The 26885-nt window shown below is 45.2% G+C and overlaps 2 protein-coding genes across 2 annotated transcripts in view; one reads left to right on the forward strand and one right to left on the reverse strand.

The window, feature by feature from the left end:
* Window positions 1-5901: 5901 nt before the first annotated feature.
* MAT2A (methionine adenosyltransferase 2A) lies at window positions 5902-14125 on the forward strand. The gene is made up of 9 exons (XM_082255375.1): window positions 5902-6032; window positions 10404-10481; window positions 10559-10681; window positions 10764-10876; window positions 11060-11203; window positions 11290-11508; window positions 11588-11770; window positions 12432-12565; window positions 12869-14125. Exons 1-9 carry the CDS (start codon window positions 5939-5941, stop codon window positions 12969-12971), a joined length of 1191 nt encoding a protein of 396 aa, XP_082111501.1. The 5' UTR covers window positions 5902-5938; the 3' UTR covers window positions 12972-14125.
* Window positions 14126-24496: 10371 nt separating this feature from the next.
* The window catches only part of GGCX (gamma-glutamyl carboxylase), a 95022-nt gene continuing 92633 nt past the window's right edge, over window positions 24497-26885 (reverse strand). The window contains exon 15 of the mRNA XM_082256925.1: window positions 24497-24836. Within this exon, the coding sequence (XP_082113051.1) occupies window positions 24668-24836 (169 nt within the window). The 3' untranslated portion in view covers window positions 24497-24667. The remainder of the gene's footprint in view (window positions 24837-26885) is intronic.

Raw genomic sequence — 26885 nt, forward strand, 5'->3', positions numbered from 1 at the left:
TGTGGAGTGGCAGAACCTGTAAAATTCCAGAGCCAATGTCATTGGCCAGAGCCAGCAGCTTGACACAAATTATCTTTTAAGTTGTCTGTAGTGATGGCATTCTTTTCAATGTCCACCAATGTGAGAGGCATTCTTCCTCACACTGACCATGATTTAAAGGCGCCCTTGTACCACTAACCACCGATGTAGGGGACTCCCCTCTCACTATAAGCTAATGCAAGGGGACCCTTCACTGAACAACATTACAAATAGACCTTTCTCTGATGGCCACAAAGTAAGGGGAAGGTTCATGCTTTGGGTTCAACACCAATGAACTGGTGCATTCTGTCCATTGACCACCAATGTAAGGGGCATTCTTCCTCTCATTGAACATAGATGTAAGGGAGGACCTCTCTCATTGACCATGATGTAAGGGTGTCCTTCTCCCACTGACCATCAATGTAAGGGGATATCTTTTCTACTGACCACCAGTGTAAAGAGACCTCTCTTCTATTGATCACCAGTGTTTGGGGATATCTCTTCCACTGATCACCAATAGAAGGAGACATTGCTTCCACTGACCATCAATGTAAGGGGACATCTCTTCCACTGACCATCAATGTAAGGGGACATCTCTTACATTGGCCACCAATGTAAGGAGACATCTCTTACACTAATCACCAGTATAAGGAGACCCATCACTTAATAACAATGTAAAGATCCATTTCTCCACTAACCACCAACATAAGGGAGCATGGCTCCCTTAGGTAACCTTCTCCTACTCCATGGCTCCCTTAGGTAGCCTTCTCCTACTCACCATCAATATAAGGGGACATCTATTCTATTGACCAACAATGTAAGGGCAGATCTCTTCCACAGACCACCAATGTAAAGGGACATCTCTTCTATTGACCACCAGTGAAGGGGTAATCTCTTCTACTGACCACCAGTGAAGGGGTCATCTCTTCTATTGACCGCCAGTGCAAGGGGGCATCTCTTCTAATGACCACCAATATAAAGGGACTTTGCTGGCACTGACCACCAATGTAAAGGGACATCGCTTGCACTGACTATCAATGTAAAGGGACATCTCTTCTACTGACCACCAATATAAAGGGACATCTCTTCCAAAGACCACCAATGTAAAGGGACATCTTTTCCACTGACCATGAATGTATGGGACATCTCTTCTACTGACCATCAATGTAAGGGTATAAAAGTGGTAGTAGCGCGCTGTCACCTTTTGGTAGAAATTAGGAAATTACAGGGTGCAGCTGCTGCAATCACCAAATGTGTTCCCACATCCACAATAAATAAATATTAAAATGTGTGATCGCACTGCCACATGCGTTAGTGGCGTAATGCGTAGAGGTTGAGCCTGGCGGCAAGAGTTTTCACTGGATCACGGGAGCAGTTGGGTTTTATTATATGCTTGTTTTTTTACTTAAAAATGTGAGTGCATTTTATTAAGTGGGTTCTGTGCGGTGTGTTGAGCTTAATAACCCAGGTGCTGCCCTAATGGTTGCTGTTTTTTCTGCTTGTTGCCTATGACCTATGTGTGAGCTGTGTGGAGCCATCTTGAAGAGGGAATTCCATTGTTCTTAAAGGAACCTGAACACCAGAGTTTGGTCCATCAGATTGATCTGTGTTTATGCTTTGTTGACCCTTAGGAGTCTATAATAAAGGTGAGCTTGCACGTCACCTGGTGAAAGGAGCATGAATGATGTCACTGTGGTGTCATCCCTATGAAGCACCTTATCAAATAGAGACTTTTTTGATTGCACAAGCTATCAGAAGCTTTATTATTAATTGCATTTGCCTTTCTTGGTTTATATGTTTGTTTATGGATTTTATTTGCACTGGCACTTTATATATATGAAGTACTTATCTATTTAGCCATTTTTTTTGTCACTTTCTAGTTATTATTTTTACCTTGATCTTTAGGCAGCTTGAACACACATTTTAATATTCATCAATGTAACATCTCTTCCACTAACCATCAATGTAAGGAGACATCTTCTCCACTGATCACCAATGTAAGTGGACATCTCTTCCACTGACCACCAATGTAAGGGATCATCTTTTCCACTAACCACAGTGTAAGGAGCTATCTCTTCTATTGACCACCAGTGTAAGGAGAAGTCCCTTGTTTTGACCACCAGTGTAAGGAGACGTCTCTTGTTTTGACCACCAGTGTAAAGAGACATCTCTTCTATTGACCATCAATGTAAGGAGACATCTCTTCTATTGACCATCAATGTAAGGGGACATCTCTTCTGTTGACCACCAATGTAAAGAGACATCTCTTCCGGTGAGCATCAATGACAGCTCTTCCACTGACCATCAATGTAAGGGGATATCTCTTCCACTGACCATCAATGTAAGGGGATATCTCTTCCACTGACCATCAATGTAAGGGGATATCTCTTCCACTGACCATCAATGTAAGGGGATATCTCTTATACTGACCATCAATGTAAGGGGACATCTCTTCCACTGACCATCAATGTAAGGGGACATCTCTTCCACGGGCCATCAATATAAGGGGACATCTCTTCCACTGACCATCAATGTAAGGGGACATCTCTTCCACTGACCATCAATGTAAGGGGACATCTCTTCCACTGACCATCAATGTAAGGGGACATCTCTTCCACTGACCATCAATGTAAGGGGACATCTCTTCCACTGACCATCAATGTAAGGGTACATCTCTTCCACTGACCATCAATGTAAGGGGATATCTCTTCCACTGACCATCAATGTAAGGGTACATCTCTTCCACTGACCATCAATGTAAGGGGACATCTCTTCCACTAACCATCAATGTAAGGGGACATCTCTTCCACTGACCATCAATGTAAAGAGACATCTCTTCCACTGACCATCAATGTAAGGGGACATCTCTTCCACTGACCATCAATGTAAGGGGACATTTCTTCCGGTGACCATCAATATAAGGGGACATCTCTTCCACTGACCATCAATGTAAGGGGACATCTCTTCCACTGACCATCAATGTAAGGGGACATCTCTTCCACTGACCATCAATGTAAGGGGACATCTCTTCCACTAACCATCAATGTAAGGGGACATCTCTTCCACTGACCATCAATGTAAGGGGACATCTCTTCCACTGACCATCAATGTAAGGGTACATCTCTTCCACTGACCATCAATGTAAGGGGACATTTCTTCCGGTGACCATTAATATAAGGGGACATCTCTTCCACTGACCATCAATGTAAGGGGACATCTCTTCCACTGACCATCAATGTAAGGGGACATCTCTTCCACTGACCATCAATGTAAGGGGACATCTCTTCCACTGACCATCAATGTAAGGGGACATCTCTTCCACTAACCATCAATGTAAGGGGACATCTCTTCCACTGACCATCAATGTAAGGGTACATCTCTTCCACTGACCATCAATGTAAGGGGACATCTCTTCCACTGACCATCAATGTAAGGGGACATCTCTTCCACTGACCATCAATGTAAGGGGACATCTCTTCCATTGACCATCAATGTAAGGGGACATTTCTTCCGGTGACCATCAATGTAAGGGGACATCTCTTCCACTGACCATCAATGTAAGGGTACATCTCTTCCACTGACCATCAATGTAAGGGGACATCTCTTCCACTGACCATCAATGTAAGGGGACATCTCTTCCACTGACCATCAATGTAAGGGGACATCTCTTCCATTGACCATCAATGTAAGGGGACATTTCTTCCGGTGACCATCAATGTAAGGGGACATCTCTTCCACTGACCATCAATGTAAGGGTACATTTCTTCCACTGACCATCAATGTAAGGGGACATCTCTTCCACTGACCATCAATGTAAGGGGACATCTCTTCCATTGACCATCAATGTAAGGGGACATTTCTTCCGGTGACCATCAATGTAAGGGGACATCTCTTCCACTGACCATCAATGTAAGGGTACATTTCTTCCACTGACCATCAATGTAAGGGGACATCTCTTCCACTGACCATCAATGTAAGGGGACATCTCTTCCACTGACCATCAATGTAAGGGTACATCTCTTCCACTGACCATCAATGTAAGGGGACATCTCTTCCACTGACCATCAATGTAAGGGGACATCTCTTCCACTAACCATCAATGTAAGGGGACATCTCTTCCACTGACCATCAATGTAAAGAGACATCTCTTCCACTGACCATCAATGTAAGGGGACATCTCTTCCACTGACCATCAATGTAAGGGGACATTTCTTCCGGTGACCATCAATATAAGGGGACATCTCTTCCACTGACCATCAATGTAAGGGGACATCTCTTCCACTGACCATCAATGTAAGGGGACATCTCTTCCACTGACCATCAATGTAAGGGGACATCTCTTCCACTAACCATCAATGTAAGGGGACATCTCTTCCACTGACCATCAATGTAAGGGGACATCTCTTCCACTGACCATCAATGTAAGGGGACATCTCTTCCACTGACCATCAATGTAAGGGGACATCTCTTCCACTGACCATCAATGTAAGGGGACATCTCTTCCATTGACCATCAATGTAAGGGGACATTTCTTCCACTGACCATCAATGTAAGGGGACATCTCTTCCACTGACCATCAATGTAAGGGGACATCTCTTCCATTGACCATCAATGTAAGGGGACATCTCTTCCGGTGACCATCAATGTAAGGGGACATCTCTTCCACTGACCATCAATGTAAGGGGACATCTCTTCCACTGACCATCAATGTAAGGGGACATTTCTTCCACTGACCATCAATGTAAGGGGACATCTCTTCCACTGACCATCAATGTAAGGGGACATCTCTTCCACTGACCATCAATGTAAGGGGACATCTCTTCCGGTGACCATCAATGTAAGGGGACATCTCTTCCATTGACCATCAATGTAAGGGGACATCTCTTCCATTGACCATCAATGTAAGGGGACATCTCTTCCACTGACCATTAATGTAAGGGGACATCTCTTCCGGTGACCATCAATGTAAGGGGACATCTCTTCCGGTGACCATCAATGTAAGGAGACCTTCACTTAAAATCAAAGTAAAGATCCATTTCTCTGCTAACCACCAACATAAAGGTGCAGGCTTTCTCCTAGACATTATTAATTCATTTTACTATTGCGATTACTATGGGAAATGTTTTTAGTATATAGAGCAGAGGGTGTGGTAAAATGTTCCACATTGGGTGTTATATACTGTAGGTACACCACAGTGTTTTTGTATTATTATATCTATAAATGACTGCTGTTATCAATGTACAGTGAGCTGTAGATATACATTTTAGAAGGGGTTCCCTGGAGACCTGTGTATTATTTCCAGGATTCCTCTGGGGTAGAAAGGCTGCTTTTAGTTGTGCCAAAATGATAACAAGTATGTAATATTGATATGCCAATACTGCACATTTTGCTGCTCTAGGACCCATGTGTTACACTGTGTGACATGAGGAGGAGCAGAGCATGATGAGCAGAGCAGCTGCACAGCTCCCTCTCCCTATTTCCTGCCTCCCTCATGGTTCCTTTCTCCCTCTTAGAAGGAAATGGTTAGGCTCCGCCCACCTTCTCCCAGTCCTTCTCCTCGGACTGTACCACAGGACATAATGACTGTAATATCCTCAAATTCTCCACACCTCTCAGCTTTCAAATAGACTGGCCGCTACAAAAGGCGCCTCCTCTGGGGTGAGTTCATACCGTTTAACTACCCCTAAAATACGGCCGGTGGTATATTCTACTTTTGGCCCGGCCCACTCTCCCCAGCGGTGACGTCGTAATCGGTGGGGGCTGGGGAATGGTCCGGCGAGGTCGCGCGGGATCCGTGACGTCAGTCAGGCAGGATATAAAAGCAGATCCTCTGGCGCCATTTCTGCATTCCAACCGGCGAGGAGCAAGAGAGAGTAAAAAGGGTATCGTAAGGCACAGCGCGGGAATAATTATCGACGCCATGAACGGACAGATGCTCAATGGGTTTCACGATGCTCTCATTGACGAGGGGAGCTTCCTCTTCACCTCCGAGTCCGTCGGAGAGGGTCACCCCGGTGAGTTGTTGGGGGAGGGAGATATAACGTTAGTTTATCATGTGACTTATCCTGATATCTCGGTGACCAGAGGCCGCCGGCCGCATGCTTCTCCCTTTTCAGATGTTCTGAGGGCGCTCAGGCCGGTGCGCGCCGCCGCCGCAATGCAGCTCTGGCCGAGCACGTGGTGTGGGGCGGCCCCCGTCTGTGTGCGGATGGCGGCTCTAATGGGAGGAAGGCGCCTTCCCGGCACACCTGTGGTCACTGGATGGGGTCTTATTACACCTCTGATCACCCCCCCCTATTCGAAGAGTTGTACTAGGATCCCTCATTATGTGATTACAGGTGTGCGGTGACTAGGACCCGCTACCCTTTTAAGTGTTTTTTCTTTTGGGGGGGGGGGGGCGGGCTAGGACCCACTTTCCTGTTAGGTGATTGGGGGGCACTAGGACCCGCTCTCCTGTTAGGTGATATGGGGGAGGCACTAGGACCCGCTCTCCTGTTAGGTGATATGAGGGGGGGGGGGGCACTAGGACCTGCTCTCCTGTTAGGTGATTTGGGGGGGGGGGGGCACTAGGGCCCGCTCTCCTGTTAGGTGATTTGGGGGGGTTAGGACCTGCTCTCCTGTTAGGTGATATGGGGTGGGCGGGGGCACTAGGACCTGCTCTCCTATTAGGTGATATGGGGGGGCACTAGGACCCGCTCTCCTGTTAGGTGATATGAGGGGGGGGGGGGCACTAGGACCTGCTCTCCTGTTAGGTGATTTGGGGGGGGGCACTAGGACCTGCTCTCCTGTTAGGTGATTTGGGGGGGGCACTAGGACCCGCTCTCCTGTTAGGTGATATGAGGGGGGGGGGCACTATGACCTGCTCTCCTGTTAGGTGATTTGGGGGGGGGGCACTAGGACCTGCTCTCCTGTTAGGTGATTTGGGGGAGGCACTAGGACCCGCTCTCCTGTTAGGTGATATGAGGGGGGGGGGACACTATGACCTGCTCTCCTGTTAGGTGATTTGGGGGGGGGGGGCACTAGGGCCCGCTCTCCTGTTAGGTGATTTGGGGGGGTTAGGACCTGCTCTCCTGTTAGGTGATATGGGGTGGGCGGGGGCACTAGGACCTGCTCTCCTATTAGGTGATATGGGGGGGCACTAGGACTCGCTCTCCTGTTAGGTGATATGGGGGGGGGGGCACTAGGACCTGCTCTCCTGTTAGGTGATTTGGGGGGAGATTAGGACCCGCTCTCCTGTTAGGTGATATGGGGGGGGGGCACTAGGACCTGCTCTCCTGTTAGGTGATTTGGGGGGGGGGGGATTAGGACCCGCTCTCCTGTTAGGTGATTTGGGGGGGGGGTTTAGGACCCGCTCTCCTGTTAGGTGATATGGGGTGGGCGGAGGCACTAGGACCCGCTCTCCTGTTGGGTGATATGGGGGGGCACTAGGACCCGCTCTCCTGTTGGGGGATTTGGGGGGGGGTTTAGGACCCGCTCTCCTGTTAGGTGATATAGGGGGGGGGGGCACTGGGCCCCGCTCCTGTTAGGTGGTTGCTTAATGAAGGGTGCTAATACACCTTTGGTCAACTTAATGGTGGTCCTTGTCTCTCTTCTCCCACCTTGAATCACCTAAGGGGGGAAGGGTTCCTAGTGCCAGCTCTGATAAATGTGTAATGAGTCCCTTAGATTGTGTTATTCCCATTGAATGGCTCCATCAGAGCTGGGCTGTAAAGTATGGGCTGCAATCACTGGAATGTGTATTTTTGGCAGTCCATTTGTTTCGGTGGTTTGTTGCACATGTAAGTGTGACTTAAAATCATCATGCTGCACTGAATTGCATGGTACTTTGTTACTGTGCTGTTTGGTGGCAGTCAATGTGATAACAGTTTAATTCCCTTGTGTCTAGCAAGAGCAGTATGTTCCCGTGTGGGGATTGTGCCTTTACTGCACCATGTGCACATGGCAGCGTGGAGCCTGCTTATAACCTCCAGGCCATTAGGTGGGGAAGGGGAGGCCTCCCCAAGTTGTCTAATAGACCCTATTATACAGAGGAATAATGTGTACGAGACCTGAGATCAGATTGGTCACCTATACATTTCCTAGGACAGTTTCAGGCCATTAGGGGGTGGGGAACCTCCACTTGTCTAGCATCATATACATGGTTGTACAGAGGCAAAGTATTGACTTCTGGGACCCATAGCGTACAGCCATCCATTGAGATACATAAGAAGCAACTGTACACCAGGGCTGTGTAAAGCACCCACGTGGGGCCTATTAGCTGCATTAGCGCATACATTAGGACATGCAAGTGCTTTACACAGCCCTGGTGTACAGTGGCTACTTGTGTATACAAATGATGGCTGTACACCACGGGTCCTAGGAGTCGTTAACAAATCCAGTAAGTGAGCTGGCAACTCCAAATCTGTATTGAAAATGTATTTGTTACATGAAGAGCATACAGGAAGGCTAACATGTTTTGGCAAACCGTCTTGATCAGTTAGCCATGTTTGTTGCCAATTGGACACATGAAGGATCCACCCCACCTAATGGTCTGAATCTGTACTAGGAATTCTATAGCTGACCATTCTGATCTTGGAGACACTATTATAGAGGAACCAAAGCTCTTGCTACACTGTAGGTCTCCACCTGGTCTCTATTTTAACAATAATGTTTACCTTGGAACTCTAGCCTAACAAGTTGTGATAATACGCCTTCCAATTCCTATGCTGAATAACCTGTGTAAAGGTGGCCATAGTAGGATTAAGTTGGCTGGTTCAGCAGAGACCAGCCATGTTTTGATCCATGTGTGGCCTGCGTGTGCTGAGCAGTTTAATAGCTGCAGTGGGGGTCTACCTGCTGTCAGGATACATTAGCACAGCAGTGTGGATTCCCCCATCTGCCTCAAATTTGGGGAGGGGGATGCTGGCTTTTCACCCAACTCACTGGTTGAATGAGAACTGATCCATGTATGGACAGCTTTAGAAAGAAGTATATACTTATTTCCAGTAACCGGATCTGGCTCCCCTGATTCAGTCAGTGATGGGTAGAGGGGGATTGCTAGACAAGACAATGCATGAGCGGTGAAGTCCCCCATAGGCTTCTAAGCCCCTTCTTTCTGTAGCCATTGCCAACTGACCAGGGCTGATCATGTGACTAGGCCAAAATGGGTAAGCATGACTTCAATCTTAGCACAGGTTAATGGGTACATGTAGGGAGAGCATTTTAAGTCTAGGTGGGTTTAGACTGGAATTTTACTTTCGAGGTGTTAACCTTGAAACATTAACAGCAATTTGTTAGGATGAGACACGTGACTTGTAAACATTGGGTGTTATAATGAACTTCAGCAATTGGAGTTTGTATCAAATCAGGCATGCTCTGAATATACATGGCCAATCATGGAATGAAAAGCAGATTGGTATAGTGTGGTTAGCCCAGATGATCATACTTATTACCATCTCCTTTAGCTCTAATATAAGCTATGTAGTGCAAGTCCACCTGATTTGAACACTAACTGAAGAGATTGTCTTTATTGGTTTTGATTAAATGGTGTATCTCACTCATGTAATCCTGGGTGACGATGCAAGGTTAGCATAATTTATTATCAGATGGTCTTTAGTCATTTGGGGGCATTGAAGGTTAGATTTGGTGTTGCATAGTGACTGAAAGATTACCACTGGGATTTATATTAGTAGGGTTAAACTACAAGAATTGGGCAACGACTTCAGGTTGGCTAGCCCTCCCTGATTGTACAGCACATGCTATAATGGCGCAGAACAGTGTGCTGTGTATATTGTGCGTAGTCTTGTGAATGATCCTGTGACTGCCCAGGCCCTGCCTCCTTGGTGGGTGTGGCTGGATTGGCCCAATGGGTGAGAGCCTTGGCGATGGATCAGGTTTCAGGTATGATGCATGCGTTGGACAGCTGCAGCAGAGGGTTTGCGTATTTCCCTGCTTCTACATTTAGCAATAACTCTGGGCCGTAGCCAGATTGAGTTTCTTAGCATGGAAGAGTACAGAGGGGAGGGGGGTCCTATAGCTGATGTGAAGCTCTTATGTGACTTGGCCCCAGTCCCAAGTTTACATGGCAGTGGTTTCTCTGGAAGTGTACTACTTGCACAAAGCCGGCATTGCATAATTGATAGGAATGTGTAGGGCAATCTTTCCAACATTACCGGAAATAGAACTTGGGGAAGTAATGACTTGGAACAGAGCTGTTGCATAGAGATCTGATGTCAGCATTGTGTTACATGGTCACTACAGTAAGCTGAGTCCATTTATAGCACTAACCACCTCCTTTCTGAAATGGCTTGGGTGATGAGCACATATTGGTCATGAGGATAGATGTTACTATAATCTGTATTTATATTGATTGTAGGCCTTTCTAATGTTGTGAATTTTCTCAACAGACAAAATTTGTGACCAAATCAGTGATGCAGTCCTTGATGCCCACCTCAAGCAAGATCCAGATGCAAAGGTGGCTTGTGGTAAGTTGTCCTATAATTGGTTGTTGGAAGAACAAAATGTAACAGATGTGTCTTAACGGTACAACTTTCATTTACAGAAACTGTGGCAAAGACTGGCATGATTCTCCTCGCCGGTGAGATTACTTCTCGGGCTGCAGTGGATTACCAGAAGATTGTGCGGGACACAATCAAACATATTGGTTATGACGATTCTTCCAAAGGTCAGTGGTGTGAACTTGAAGCACTTGAAACCTTTTCACTGGCTAGTTGGATGGTTTTTGTAATCTTCTTTCATTTATTCAGGTTTTGACTACAAGACCTGCAATGTGTTGGTTGCACTTGAACAGCAGTCTCCTGACATTGCCCAGGGTGTTCACTTGGACAGGAATGAAGAGGATGTAGGAGCTGGTGACCAGGTGAGAATTTCAGTCTAGGAAGAATTGATTTTATGCCAGTGTAGGTGGTTGTACTTTGCCAGTATTGCTTACTGGGAACCATGTTAAGGGCTGTCTGGTTTTGGAACCATCTTAACGCTGGCTGTTAGTACTGAGGACCCAGGTTAATGTTTGTTTAATCCTAATAAAATGTATTTACTTTAGGGCTTGATGTTTGGCTATGCTTCTGATGAAACCGAAGAGTGTATGCCTCTGACAATTGTGCTGGCACACAAATTAAATGCAAAGATGGCTGAGCTGCGCCGTAATGGGACACTGCCATGGCTTCGCCCAGACTCCAAGACTCAAGTGAGTGCACTGAATAATGTAATCCAAATGTGTTCTTTTGTATTTATAGAGTGAACATTGAACATTGTTAAACCCTAATTTGGCAGGTGACAGTTCAGTACATGCAGGACAGAGGAGCTGTAATCCCAATCAGGGTGCATACAGTTGTAGTGTCCGTTCAACATGATGATGGAATCTGCCTGGATGAGATGCGTGATGCACTGAAGGACAAGGTGGTCAAGACTGTGATACCTGCCAAATATTTGGATGATGATACAATCTACCATCTGCAACCAAGTGGGCGGTTTGTAATTGGAGGTCCACAGGTAAGTCTTAATGCTACTATAGTCTTGCTGTTTGTACCATTGTCCCAGCATGTATTATGTTGACATCTAACTTTTTCAGGGAGATGCTGGTTTGACTGGACGTAAAATTATTGTGGACACTTATGGTGGTTGGGGTGCCCATGGTGGTGGAGCCTTCTCTGGCAAAGACTACACAAAGGTGGATAGATCTGCTGCTTACGCTGCTCGGTGGGTTGCCAAGTCCCTGATAAAGGCTGGCCTTTGCCGTCGTGTGCTTGTCCAGGTAGGTTAAACATTTGCAGCAACAATTGGAGTGACTGTCATGGTAATATCTGACTTGGGCCAGTAGTTTAGGGCAGTGTTTTTCAACTCTGGTCCTCAGGGCACACTAACCGGCCAGGTTTGCAAGAAAACTGAAATACATCACAGGTGATATCATTTGCTGCTAAGTTATTGCAGTATTCTAGTCTGCATCTCCCCAAGGTAATACTTAAAATCTGGCCTGTTAGGGCTCTTTCACACAGGCTTTCCGTGTGAAAGGTCCGCTGCGGGATTTTTTTTTTTTCACGGAATATGCGGACCTAATGTAAGTCTATGGGGATTGCGGATGACGCCGCTGACATCCGATTTTCCTTCCTTTCCGTTTTTTGAAAGGAACAAAATAGGATTTTTTCAGTTACAAAAAACGGAACAGAACTGACAGGAGGAAAATCGGATGTCAGCGGATGGTATTCCGCTGACATCCGCAATGCCATAGACTTACATTATGTCCGCAAATCATCCGCAAAAAAATAGGATGATTTGCGGACATACGGAGCGCCCGTGTGAAAGGGCCCTTAGTGTGCCTTGAGGACCGGAGTTGAGAAACACTGGTTTAGAGGATTGAAAACATGGTTTATAAACTCATACTCACTCCAGGGGTCTAAATTTGTTTTCTTTTCTAGGTTTCTTATGCTATTGGTGTTTCACATCCTCTGTCTATCTCAATTTTCCACTATGGAACCTCACAGAAGAGTGAGAGGGAACTTCTAGCTATTGTGAACAAGAACTTTGACCTCCGCCCTGGTGTCATTGTCAGGTAAAGTTGGTGACAGTAGTTAACTTTAAAAAAAGAGGGGGGGAGGCGTCATGACACAAAGGTAGATCTCCTTATAGTTTAAAGTAAGAAGGGGCTTGTCGTAAATAGACCGTGATGAGAAGATGGGAGTTTGACCCTGGCAATAGAAGCCTGAAGTGGTGAGTATAGTGTCCTTGGACATCACCAGGGTAAGTGCCCTGTACAGAACCATTGGCTCAGGTTCTTCCCATAGTTGAGACTTCACACCACACAACATGCTAATTTTCATACTCTTGTATTAACAAATGAACTTGTATATTCCAGGGATCTGGAGCTGAAGAAGGCAATTTATCAGAGGACTGCAGCCTATGGTCATTTTGGTAGGGAAGGCTTCCCCTGGGAAGTTCCCAAAAAGTTGGAATACTGATTGTTAGGCTTTTCCCCCTTTGACTTGCTGGCGTTACATACAGAGAAGCCTGCAGGCTTGTAAGGTGGGAAAAGGCCCCTTTTTAACCTTTCCTGTTAAATCTATTGGCTCACTGTATAGTCTCCAGTGCCATGCTGTGCTTGTGGAGAGGGGACCATATTAGCTGTTTTATTACCTACATCCTTTCCTGTCTAATTGGTGCTTCTAGCAGACAAGGCTTGTTCTGTCAACAGCCTTAAGTTATCTCTGACCAAGTATTTAGTTCCAGATCTGCCACTGTGTAATCTCCCTGTGGTATTGATTGTAAAGGACACAATTGTTTGGTCCTGAGTTTTCATTTAAACCTATTGGGTATCCACCTCTTAGGCATGTCCTGTGTGCATTTAAATTTCCCTATGCATAAAATCAGCACTTTGCCAAAACCATACACTCAGAATTTCTATCACTGTTGATGCAGTGCACACCTCCCCAATTTGAAGGAGTGGACTCTATATGGTTATAACTATTTCCTGGTGCCTATAGACTCCTTGGCTTTTTGTTTATAATTTTCCCTTTTCATTCAGCCACGCTGCACAAATCGCTCTGCCCAGTATTTAAAAGCTGCAAGCCAGTGCCATGTCTACTTTATTCCCCTCTGCAGTTGCCTGGTGTGGCTACAGAGAAACCAGTGCAATGCAGAGTTGAGGCACAACTGGCAGGGGACAGGGAGAGCTGAGGATCTTACTTGAAAACAGATGTGTAACTGCTTTTATTTATTGTGTTGCCAGACAAGGCGTTAATACAGAGTAGCTCATGTCAAAGGCAACATTTTTATTTTTTGGTACACTTTATGCTGTTGTATTCTGGTATCTGCACAACCAGTAACCTCTGGCATGCTGAGGTGTAGTACAGAAAATCCTTGGCTGCACATTGCAGAGGTCCTGGCTTGTATCATGTGTAAGCTTCTTGGTTAGAGGGCCCCCTGCAGGATAATGATGCCAGTGTTGTACAGAGAAACTGGTGGTTTACAACTGTCCTGTGGGGGGGGCTCTGACTGCATTAAGTTTCACAAACCACCTCCATTTTGTTTTGTTTTTTTTATATTCCATGTGTCTGGTTCTGGTAAAAGACAAATTTGAGATTTCATGAATAAAGTATTAGGGTCTCCTTTGAAACCTGTGTCTTGACTCATTTGTTAATAAATGGATATCCATACCTTAAGAGGAATAATGGAACTAGTGCACCACTAGGTCTGCTTTGCTTGGCTGATACATGTTGGCTTTCCCATTTGCTGCTGTGCACAATCATCAGCTGTAAAGTGGACCTGATGGGGGAACTTGTGTCCCAAGCGCTGCCCACCCAGTGACAAGTAATCTCATGAAGATGGTCATTGGCATATTTGTAATAACATTAACTGGATCCCTTGCCTCCTCTTGCTCCCACTTAACATCGGTTCATCCAGGCTGCTAAGCCAGACAAAGCTTGGGGATACATGACAGTGCAGGAAGCTGTCACATGACTGCTTCAGAGTGCTGGCAATACAGCCTGTATGCTAATCTGAGAACAGACTATAATTCTCTCTATGGTAACAAAGATTTCTAGGGCTAGTAAGAATTTACTTGAATGGTGCTGCATCTATTTAATATTGCTGCTATTTGCTTACAGATGCCTCAATTACTTGCAGGTCATTCCTTCAGCACGAAATACCTGAATGTTTTTCTTTTGCTTGGAGGCAGAGATGCCTCACTGGTCAATCTTGGGCTAATGCCTCTGTAATCATTCAAAACAGGCTTACTGCAGCAGAAGTTAGTGATTGTAAAGAGTGATTGTAAAGTCTGTTTAACTAAAGTTATACTTCCTGGTATGTCTGTGCAATAGTTTTGCACAGAGCAGCCCAGATCCTTGTCTCAGCTCCCACTTTGCTGCTCCTGCCAAGCAAATGGGTTGCTATGGGGGGGCACTTGCATGGAGTTGCAGCTTCCTATCTATTCAGACAGAGCGGTGGCCTGGCCCTGCCCCGTTCTCTCCTTTTTTGGCTTGCTTTGACAGCAGCTAGAGCCAATGGAATTGCACTGGCCTAACCAATGAAGTGAGGCCATGTCAGTCAAGACAGAACTGCAAGGTTACTGGATCTAAATGTGCCCCAGGAAAGTATTGAGGGGCTGCTGTGCACAGAATGCATTTTTAGCTTGACGTGTTATTAAAATCTGCCATTACGACCCCTAGGTTATGGGAAAGCAATCTAACAATGTGCAAACAAGATGGGATTTTACCAACTGACACACCTGGCCTGCTATTTTCTTGCTGATATAACTTGCTTCGCTAATGCGCATAATATAAATCTGTAATGGGTACCATGAGGCATGGGTTTTGATTATTTTTCGTGGGTCAGTTGTATAAAATTACATCTCAAGTTAGTTTCAGCAAACTTTGACCCCCCCCTTCTCTAAATGTCAAAGCTGGATTCATCTACATTGGGCCATTTAACAGTTACCAATGCAACAAAACAAATTTACCTTTGACCATCTGACAAAGGTGTAGGTGGAACTAACACATGCAGACATCAAGAGCAGTTGTAGGATTGACCAAAGGTGTGCGACAAGTAAGAGGGTATGAACTTAAACTTCTTGCTTCTTAAGTAGCATTGTCCATGGCAATAGGCCAGAAGAGTCCAAATAGCCAGCTTAATTTAGCACAACACAAACTAATACCTGAAGTTTAGCAAATGCCAGACTAGCTTTAAACTGAAGCTACACTGAACGAATGGGAATGCCCTTAACCACCATAGGTATTTTAAATTAGCTTTGATGCATTCCTCTAAAACATTGTCTGAATTATAGTTTATGCTCGCGCATCATGTTAATCTGTCCTAAATGTCTTCTCTTGTAGCAAAGCTATCCACTGGAGCAAGTATCTGTATGCTCACAAAGCTTAATGGCTGGCTGACATTTGAAGCAGCAATTATCTGCCTGGTCTAAATCTGATGGCTAGAAAAGTTGTTCAAACTGGCCTCATGGAAATCTCTCACATAAGCTAGCATCAAAGTTTGTCTCAATATAGCCTGTCAGAATCTGGATAGCTACACTATTAAATTGGCTGGTTACTCTTGCTCGTCAAGCCTTCCTAATATCTACTGCTCTCAAAGTAGGATGGCTGGCTAAATTAGACTGATGTCCTGTCTAGTCTAATAAAGGCTAGAAAAACTTATTTAAGGCTGGCTCTCCCCCCAACTTGTAGTGCTCCCAAAAAACAAACTCTACATGTTTTGCTTAGTAAATAGCTCCCATATTTGGCACAGCAAGGTTTAAGCCCAAGGTGCAGAGTTAGGATTTGGCAGAGGATGGATTAAATCCAAGGCACAGGGTACAAATGTGGATTTGCAATAAAGTGACTCATGCTGTGGATAGGGTTCCAAGCAGGTAGAGCTCTTTCAACGGCTGGGTCCTGGGAGAGGAGGGTGAGTTCTGTGTGGCCTGGCTGCAGCTTGAGGACCAGAGACAGGAAGATTATAGGAGATGTTTCACTGGTATTTAATCCCAGAACAGAAACATGACTGGCACCATCGCTACCCAACACAAAGCATCATGCTCCCTGACAAAACTCCACCCCAGTCCAGACAAGTGTGGGCATTGCACATTGTGGCTGCTGCAGCAGGGGACCCCATCACAGAGGGTATGTGATCTCTTTGATTTGGAGTAGTGTGAGATCCACAAAGGAAGATGACTCTAGGGGCAAGGTGACCCTTTACACCCCAAGTGTGGTGCTGTGATCTGCAATTCACCTGCCTGGATTACCCCAGTGGTGTGGAGGGGCTAAAATGTATTTAGCTCATCAATTGAGAGAGCCAGGTGCACTGGTTATGAACATATGCCTCATACACACGCAACGATTATTGGCTGTGAATTTTCGGCCGAAAAAAATCTGGTGTGCAGGCTATAAAATTTTTGTTGGCCGTCACAACGGACGATTTTCCGTCAGTACAGATTTCAGCAGACAAAAATCTGATGAGCAAGACTGGGCATGCTCAGAGATGAAAAAACACACAGACAGTAAACCATCACATGACATCACTTCTGAAGTAGATTTTTGTTGGCCGAGAAAATTTGTGTGCAGGCTAGAGCACATTTCAACCAACACAACACTGGACAAAGTCAGCTGATCATCGTGTGTGTACAGGGCTTTAATCATTCTAAATGCTTAAGTTAAAAAAAAAAAAAGCTGTGATGGGAGCCATCTGCTGCTGCTGTCAATCAAATCCTGTGATGTACAGGGTTGAGCTGCTGTGTCTATAGATGGAAGCTTTGTATTAGCTGATAAAATTTAAGGCATCCTTTGAGTGTTTTCAGCCTGACTTCACCCTGCTGCTGGAATATAGAGCTGTAGACTGAATGTAGCTTATGCTACATAGAGTTTATACTTGCTACCGTACAATATAAGAAGGCAAGTGGGGAACATAAGAACCCTAAATGTCACAAGGGCAAACTTTCCAAAATTTTGCTAGATGGAAAGGGTAAGCTGGGAACACTGACCACGGAGGAAAAATGGGAATGCTTTAGGAACATATTGAACAAATGCATCTCGCAGTGCATTCCTATGGGAAGAGACAAAACAAAACCAGGCTGGCTAAACTGTAATGTTAAAAAACTTATTAGGGGAAAAAAATGGCCTTCAAGAAATATAAATCAGAGGACACAGTATCGGCTTTCGAGCAATACAAGGAGGCAAATAAGAAAAGTAAATGCAAGATCAAAATGGCTAAAATCAACTTTGAGAGACAAACAGCGGAGGATAGTAAAAAGAATCCAAAGAAATTCTTTAAATATATCAACAGCAAAAAAACTAGGGCACAGCATATTGCACACATAATCAACGATGATGGGAGGATGGTTACAGAGGACACTGAGAAGGCAACCGTGCCGAACGCTTTTTTCTTGTCAGTCTTTACACAGGAAAAGTAGGGTTACACTGACCATGACTGTATGGTTAGCAGTAATTCACAGAACTTGCCGCTGTGGCTAACAGAGGGTGAAATCAGGGAAAGGCTGAATAAAATTAACACAAATAAATCACCAGACCCGGATGGCGTACATCCGAGAGTACTCAAAGAACTTAGTAAGATTATATCTAGACCACTGGTCCTGATCTTTGCTGACAGGAATTGTACCATGGGATTGGAGGAAAGCTAACGTAATACCGATATTCAAAAAAGGGCAGAGGCATGTCCCGGGAAATTATAGGCCTGTCCGTCTGACATCAATAGTATGTAAATTTCTGGAGGGGATGATAAGGGACTATATCGTAGAGTTTGCTAAAGACAACAGCAGTAATCAGCACGGGTTTACAAATGGGCGTTCTTGTCAAACCAAACCAATCTCTTAACATTCTATGAGGAGGTTTGCTGTGAGCTAAATAGGGGGAGACCAGTGGATGTGGTGTACCTGGATTTTGCTAAGGCGTTTGATACAGTTCCCCACAAGCGCTTAATTTGTAAAATAAGGTCTGCAGGCATCGCCCGCAGGGTTTACTCTTGGATACGGAACAGTGTTGCCAACCGCCCGCATTTTTACGGGCAGCCCGTAAAAACCGACCACATTTTCCTTGCCCGTGAACAGGAAAAAGTGCCCGTAAATAATGGCTGTGACATCTTGGCTTTGGAACTGCGCATGCGCAGTTCCGGAGCCAGCCCAGAGACCGAGATTGTGCTATCTGGAGTAACTGTGTTTTCAGCGCAGGCGGATCTGGCAGAGGCGAGTGGCTGAGCAAGCGTGCGTGATGTCATCATGGTGCATTTCCCGCCCCCACCTCCAGCCAGCCGGCCGTTAAAAAAGCTCAGAACTCAAGAGCCAAGCAGAGTGTGGCCTTGTGTGTGGGATGGACCAGACGGGACTCCCGAAACTCAGTAAGGTAAGCCGGGCCCGGCCGGGACAGACAAGCAGGACTTTGTCAGTCAGTGGCAGACTGGCAGTGCTTTTCTGGGCTGGACGCTGGAGGGAGCAGTGACTACCTGTCCAGGTGTGGGAGACTGGACTGGATCTACCTAGTGATGATACAAGCAAGGTATGGCATTATAACTTCTGGAGATGGCAGAAAGTTATTGTAGAATTGGCTTTCACATGTAAATATCATTCATTCATCGAGCCATTATACCTTTGTGCATATAGTAAGTGCCTGAGAATGATGTACATGATTGGCAGTTGATCCATGTTGTGGAGTTTTGTTCCTGTAAATCTGAAATCCCATAACCCTGATGAATGCCACACTAAAAGTAATGATATATTCTCTGCTACTCTCTGCTCCAGGTAATAACTTGTCTGTTCTGTACCCCACTTGGCTTAGTACAGCGTGGTGTGCATTCAATGACTCCACTCTGCACATTCATCTAGAGGAGAGAGACTGTCACAGTGTCGCTGTCATTCATGTTGGCCAGCTTGGCCTAATGAGGTCACAGTTAGTCAGACTTTGATGTCATCATCATCTGTGCTGCTGCACATGTTGCCCTCCTGTCTATCCCTATACTAGAGTTGGGGGGGTTTTGGGGCCTGGGAGACAGTGTCATGGACACTGAGAGTCCAATGCCTAGACAGGTAGTCAATTTCATATTGTGCCCCGGGGGCCCCAGGCACCATATCATGCCCTTCCTGAGCCAGGAAAGGGGGGGGGGGGGGGTCAGAGGTCTGTTTCCTAGGCCCTGCAGACTGGCTGAGGGGCTCTCTTGGCTCTTGCTGTGGGGGAAAATGCAAAGCGATTTCTCTCTCTCTCTATAGGCTAAAGTGACAAAAACTGATGGCTTATAATAACCAACCCTCACTAGATCATAGGAAATCATAAGAAAGTTTTTATACCTGAATATCTACCTTAAATTGCATTGTTAATTATATATTGGACTTGTTTGTTCGCTTAAATACTGAAATTTGCACTTAAAACTGTAATTTTTTTGTAGCTTTTGGAAATGCCAGTAAAAACGTAGCTGTGCCAGTAAATTTTGGGTGTCGTGCCAGTAAATTTCAGTCTGGTAGGTTGGTAACACTGATACGGAACTAGCTAAAAGGGCGTGTCCAAAGGGTGGTAATAAACAGCGCATACTCAGACTGGTCTGAGGTGGTAAGTGGGGTCCCCCAAGGCTCAGTCCTGGGACCAACCTTATTCAATTTATTCATAAACAGCATTGAGGACAGGATCAGTAGCTCTATATCAGTTTTTGCAGATGACACAAAATTGGGCAGGGCAATAACTGGACAGCATGAAGCAGATATCCTACAGAATGACCTGGACAAAATAAGAGTGGGCAACGACATGGCAAATGAGGTTTAATGTGGAGAAGTGTAAGGTTTTGCACTTGAGGACTAAAAACATAAAAGCACAATACACTTTAGGGGGGGGAATCAAAAATGGAGAAAGATCTGGGGGTCTTGGTAGAGGATAGACTAGGCAACAGCATGCAATGTCAAGCGGCAGCTGCCAAAGCCAGCAGAATATTAGCATGAATAAAAAAAAAAGGGATGTATTCCAGAGATAAGACTATAATCCTTCCACTTTATAAAACTGGTCCGACCACATCTGGAGTATTCTGTCCAGTTCTGGTCGCCGGTCCTCAGGAGGGATGTGTTGGAGCTGGAGAGAGTCCAGAGAAGGGCAACTAAACTAATTAGGGGATTGGAGGACCTTAATTATGAAGAGCGTCTGCAATCGCTTGATTTATTCTCCCTGGAGAAAAGACGCCTGAGAGGAGACATGATAGCAATTTATAAATATCTCAATGGTGATTTCGGCATAGAAAAAAAGCGATTCAGTCGAAAGGATTGCATGAGGACTCGAGGGCATACAATGCAATTAGAGGAGAAGCGTTTTCACCTCAGGCAACGTGGGGGGGTTCTTTACTGTTAGGGCTACAAGATTGTGGAATTCTCACAAGAGGTGGTTTCTGTGGGAAGTATGGTGGCGTTCAAAAGTCTCTTGGACGTACATCTCAAGGAACATTCAGGGGTATGAGAGATGATTACGGCCACACATACCTACACAGGTTGAACTGGATGGACTATTGTCTTTATTCAACCTCACCTACTATGTAACTATATCTATTAGTTAAATTGGTTGTAAAGTCGGAAGGCTTTTTACCTTAATGCATTCTATGCATTAAGATAAAAAGCCTTCTGTGTGCAGCAGCCCCCCTAATACTTACCTGACCCCCCTTTCTATCAAGCAATGTCCACGAGTGCTTCAGCCGTCCGGTACTCTCTCTCTCTTGGCAGTCAAACTAAGCCAATCAGGGGAGGGGGTGGGGCTGAAATGATACACAGCTGCATCTCAGTTTGGGTGCCACCATAGCAACTTTTGGGTGGAACTCCGCTTTAACTACTTCAATACAGGGCACTTTCACCCCCCTACCTGCCCAGACCAATTTTCAGCTTTCAGTGCTCTCATAATTTTGAATGACAAATATTCAGTCATGCAACACTGTACCCAAACAAAATTTTATCTTTTTTTCACACAAATAGAGCTTTCTTTTGGTGATATTTTATCACCACTGGGTTTTTAGTTTTTTTGCGATTTAAGTGAAAAAAGCAAAAATTTTGAAGAAAAAAAACTTAGCTTCTATTACAAAATTTTGCAAATAGGTAATTTTTGTTCACAAATTTGGGCCAAAATTTATACTGCTACATATCTATGGTAAAAATAGAGGATGTTACTATTTTACAGACACTAGTCTGTGTAAAAGTTAGAGTCTAAGGCCCCTTTCATACAGGCGGACCGTTCAGATCCGCCTGTCCGTTTTTTTGGCGGATCTGAACGGTCCCCCCATGCATTCCTATGGGGTATCGGATGTCAGCGGAGACATGTCCGCTGACATCCGACCCGATCCGTCAAATCTGGACGGATGGAAACCCTATTTTCCATCCGTCCAGCGGATCGGATGGGATCGGGTGAGAACGGACTGACGGTCCGTTGACATCCGATTTCCCCCATAGAGATGCATGGGGAACTGTCAGCTGTGTCTCCGCACACAGCGCGGAGACACAGCTGTCGTCCTGCTGCTCAGCGGGGGATCGGCGGCTCGATCCCCCGCTGAGAAAAACGGACTCCGTCCAGCGGACGGAGTGTGTGAAAGAGCCCTAAAAGCTATGGTGCCAATCATTGAAAATTGATCTCACCTGATGTACTGACTACCTCTCTCATTTCTTGAGGCCCTGAAATGTCAGGACAGTACAAATGACCCCTTTCTGGAATGTAGACAGTCCACAGTATTTAGTAAAAGGCATGGTGAGTTTTTTTAAGTTTACTAGCTATGATTAACCACTTACCTGCAGTGCACTTTCACCCCCTTCCTGCCCAGACTGATTTTCAGCGCTCTCACACTTTGAATGACAATTACTCAGTCATGCAACACTGTACCCATAAAAAATGTGTCCTTTTTTACACACAAATAGAGCTTTCTTTTGATGGTATTTAATCACTACTGGGTTTTTTATTTTTTGTGCTATAAATAAAAAAAGACGGAAAATATTGTGAAAAAAACACATTTTTCTTTGTTTCGGACCCCTAACTGACATTTGACACTTTGGGGGGGGGGGGGGGGGGCAGTGACATTACTACAGTAATCAGTGCTAAAAATATGTACTGTTACTGTAATAATGACACTGGCAGGGAAGGGGTTAACACTGTTGGTGATCAAGGGGTTAAATGTATGCCTCATGCTTAGTGACGTGTGTGGGGCAGGGGGTTCTGTGACACAGAGATCGCAGGTTCAGCTATGCTGAATCCTGTGATTTCTTCCTGTGTCACAGAGAAGATCCGCCTGCTTTGTTTACACAAGCGGGCGGATCTTCTCACACTTTCCCCCGACGATCGGGGAAGAGAGGCGGTGAACACAGCCTCTCCTCCTCCGGCCCGACTCCTGCTGTGTCTTTTTTTTTTCTTTTTTTTTCTTCCCTGCTGTGTCTAAACACAGCAGGAGCGAGCCTCCGACAGCTAGGCGTCCAGCGACGTAGGTCTACGTTGCTGGACACAGGGCTGCCACTGTGCCGCAGTAGCAGCATAGTGAGCAGTCCTAAAGTGGTTAAAGGAAGAGGAACCTTTCTTAGGCTGGCTATAGACCAGTAGCTTTTTTTGATCAGCCACCTGCGATGAATGAGAAAACAAAGAGATTCCTCCATCACCACAAACAATGTGGATGGAGGAATCTCCCCGCTAGGGCATTGTAGTTTGACAGCGGGACTCAGTGCTGTCAGAATAGGCTGATCTACAAAAGTTTTCTAGCATGTCCCTTTGATCAACTTCTGTCAAATAGAGACCACCACACACTGATCAGTGCGAACACAGACATTGCATGTGTTTCGCACTTCATTGCTGTGCAGATCACGTGATGTCTGCAATGCAAATTCAGGCTGAATTCCCATTTGGACCAAAACAGTACAGGACCTTTTGTTGGTCCTCATTGGAATCGGATCGCATGGGTGTGAATCTCCCTCCTGCATTTTTTCTTCAGCCGCATGTGTTCTCTAAATGTACACTAATTTTTACCAAATCCAAAAATCAGTACAGTACTCATTAAAATGCCCGCTCTGCGAGACTGTGCAGGGCGCGGGGGGGGGGGGGGGGGGAGGCTATACAGTAAGCAGCCTGCCAAGTGTGCAGCGCCACTCATTACCACCGGCCCTGTCCACACTCCCGCTCAGCTTATTTCCACTTGCCAAATGCGTGCAGGCGAGGGGAAATTTTGAAGGCTGGGTTAGGTCTTTTATGCTCTAATTTAGGTGACCTTCCCAGTACTCTATCTAGTTCTACAACATGAATTATGTGAACATACATAATTTTGAGTTGACACTGGAATAGATATGGAGGGCAAAGTTTCCAATGGGACACTTGTTCCTTTAACTGTCTAAGGCCTCTTGCACATGGGAGTCAAAAAAAGCTGCGTTTTTTTATTGATTTGTAATTAGATGCATTATTGTCTATGGAACAATGCACACAGCTGAGTAAAGATCAGTGATGAGGACAGCCGTAAAACAAAAATAGAAAATGTTATATTTGAGTGTAGTAATTTACCGGTTTACGTGAGTGTTATATATTACAACACTGGCAATGAAAAAGAATTTTACTCATCTATATGCTTATATTTGACATCTGTGTGTTATTGGGTAGATTTCTCCTCACTTCCTGTCCCATAACAGGAAGTAAGAGAAAATCTGAGGGAATCCATGGTCGTCATCAGAACTAGAGTGCCCTTTGGAAGGTATTCCCACTATTCCTGTTCTGGGGACAACCCAAAATTTGGGATTTTCATATTCTTTCACTTTCAGGGATAATGGTAAACATGACAAACAGGAGGGGGTGAATCTCCTTTACAGGGGGCACAGAAAGCAATAAAAACCTGACAGGTGTTCTAATCCATCTCAACTCTATCCTAAAAAAAAAAAAAGTTTTGCCTTTAGTTATATTTTATTGTTAGTAGGTCAGCAGAGGCTGATGATCTTTGGACTACGGTAATATTTTAAAGAAATGAAACAAAATCCGTTTAGCACATTTTCCAAGTACATTTTGAGAACCATTTATTTCTGCCAAGATACTTGATCTCTAGCACATCTCACAGTCGTGTGCATGGTTTAATTTATAAAATTTTCTTCAGTAAAAACTGTACAAAAATAGTAAATAATAAAAAAAAAAAATCACGTCTAGTGATATACTGCCTGGTCCACTAAAAAACTCCACAAAGCACAAAATTACAAGTCTGTATGTTCAGGCTCCCTTGTGGAAGGTGCTCCTGTCTTGTCTTCCTGCTGCCTTGAATCCTCATATTTGATACTGGCGAATGCTACTTCGTCTGCTAACTGGTCCAGTGATGGCCGGCCCACAATTAGATTTCGCAGAGCAATGGCTGTCATCAGGAAGCTAAGCCAAACAACAAATATACATAAGGAATTTTAATACATTTTAAAATGCAGTATAACAAAATATATACAGAACCATAATAATATTTTAACCACCTCAATACTGGGCACTTAAACCCCCTTCCTTCCCAGACCAATTTTCAGCTTTTAGCGCTGTTGCATTTTGAATGACAATTGCGCGGTCATGCAACACTGTACCTAAACCAAATTTGTGTCATTTTTTCCCCACAAATAGAGCTTTCTTTTGGTGGTATTTGATCACCGCCAGGTTTTTTCTTTTTTGGTGCACAAATAAAAAAAGACCGAAAAGTTTGAAAAAAAAAAAAAAAGTTTTTTTGTTTAGGTTATAAAATTTTGTAAATGGATACGTTTTTTCCTGCACTGATGATGCCGCACTGACAGGCACTGATGAGGAGACACTGATGGGGTGGCACTGATATGCAGCACTGATGGGCACTGATAGGTAGCACTGATATGCAGCACTGATGGGCACTGATAGATAGCACTGATATGCAGCATTGGTGGGCACTGATAGGCAGCGCTGATGGGCACTGATAGGCAGCACTGATAGACGGCACTGATGGGCGGGACTGATCGGCACTGATAGGCAGCACTGGTGGGCAATAATGGGTACTGGTGGGCGGCACTGATAGATGGCAATAACGGGCACTGGTGGGCAGCACTGATAGGGGGGCACCACTGGCAGGCTCTCTGAGCCCTGTTTGCCATCCCTGGTGGCCATGGTGGGCATCCCTGGTGGTCATGGGTGGGCATCCCTGGTGGCTCTAGTGGCACCCCCTCCCCCCAGGGCTGCACTGGTAATCAATCATCTGATTACCAGCACAGACCCCCCCCTGTGATCAGTGAGTAATCAGAAATACTCACTGATCACCCCGGCTGCAGAATAGATCCTCTCCTCTTCTCCTCACTGACAGGATCTGTCAGGAGGAGAAGAGATCGAAGCCGTTACAACGGCTGTATTGACATTACATGACGGCTGTGATTGGACACAGCCGTCGTGATCAGGAGGGCCAATCACGGGGCCCTCCTGCCGAGTCTTGTTGCTCTGTGTCCTAGGGACACAGGCACATCGAGATCGCGCCACTGCGCGTGCCCGCGGCAGCGCGATCTCTCTCCTTCTGAAGGACGTTCCGGAGCAGCAACAGATTCCAAATGCAAATACCACACTTAGAATCAACTCCAGATCATTTAGCTGCTTAATTGATGAAGAAATAATGGAGTAGCCCACACCTGGCCATGAAACAGCTTTTGATTTCATTGTCCAATTACATTTGGTCCCTTGAAAAGGGCGGGGGGGGGGGGAGTGGGTATTCTTAGGAGCTGTAATTCCTAAACCATTCCTCTGATTTGGATGTATAAAACCTCAAATTCAACCTGAGAGTGTGCACTTTCAGCCCATATCCACTATAAAACTATAGCTTGAATATGTTTTGGTAAATACCTGAAAAAAATAAAATTGTTTCTGTGTCCAAATCTATATGGACCCAACTTAGAAACTTATGCCCCATACACACATGCAGATTATCTGCAGACTTTTGTCTGCAGACTTACCAAAACCATATAATATGAGGTCAAACCTAAACACTTTCAATTTGTATGCAATCCGGCAGGCCCTAAAGCCCCGTACACACACGCAGATCGTCGTCATACAAACGTCGGCGGACGAAAGATCTGCCGATTGTATGCGTGTTAGTATGGTGCCTCCGACAGATGTCTGCACACAATCCGCGGACAAGAGTCTTTCTTGCAAACATGAAAATTTTTGTCTGCAGACACCAGAACGGACGATTGTTCGCCTGTCAGTACAGAAATCAGCCGACAGACCGCAGATTTGCAAGACTGGGCATGCTCAGAAAATAAAAAACACAGGGAAAGTTAACCATTACATGACATCACTTCTGCAGTCAGCTGAAGTCTGCGGACAAAATTCTTGTGCTGTCCTTGTGCTGTCTTTGCACTTTTCAACAGACACCGACATCCCGGGGAGAAAATACGAACATTTGTATGACGACGATCTGCGTGTGTGTAC

This window comes from Pelophylax lessonae (genome assembly GCF_965119305.1).
Source record: "Pelophylax lessonae genome assembly, chromosome: 4".
NCBI lineage: Eukaryota > Metazoa > Chordata > Amphibia > Anura > Ranidae > Pelophylax > Pelophylax lessonae.

Excerpts from the sequence above, each read along its gene's own strand:
- MAT2A (XM_082255375.1), top strand. The coding sequence starts at position 5,939 with ATGAACGGACAGATGCTCAATGGGTTTCACGATGCTCTCATTGACGAG. Across the intron at positions 6,033-10,403 it reads CGTCGGAGAGGGTCACCCCG|ACAAAATTTGTGACCAAATC; the intron begins GTGAGTTGTTGG and ends TTTTCTCAACAG. Across the intron at positions 10,877-11,059 it reads ATGTAGGAGCTGGTGACCAG|GGCTTGATGTTTGGCTATGC; the intron begins GTGAGAATTTCA and ends TATTTACTTTAG.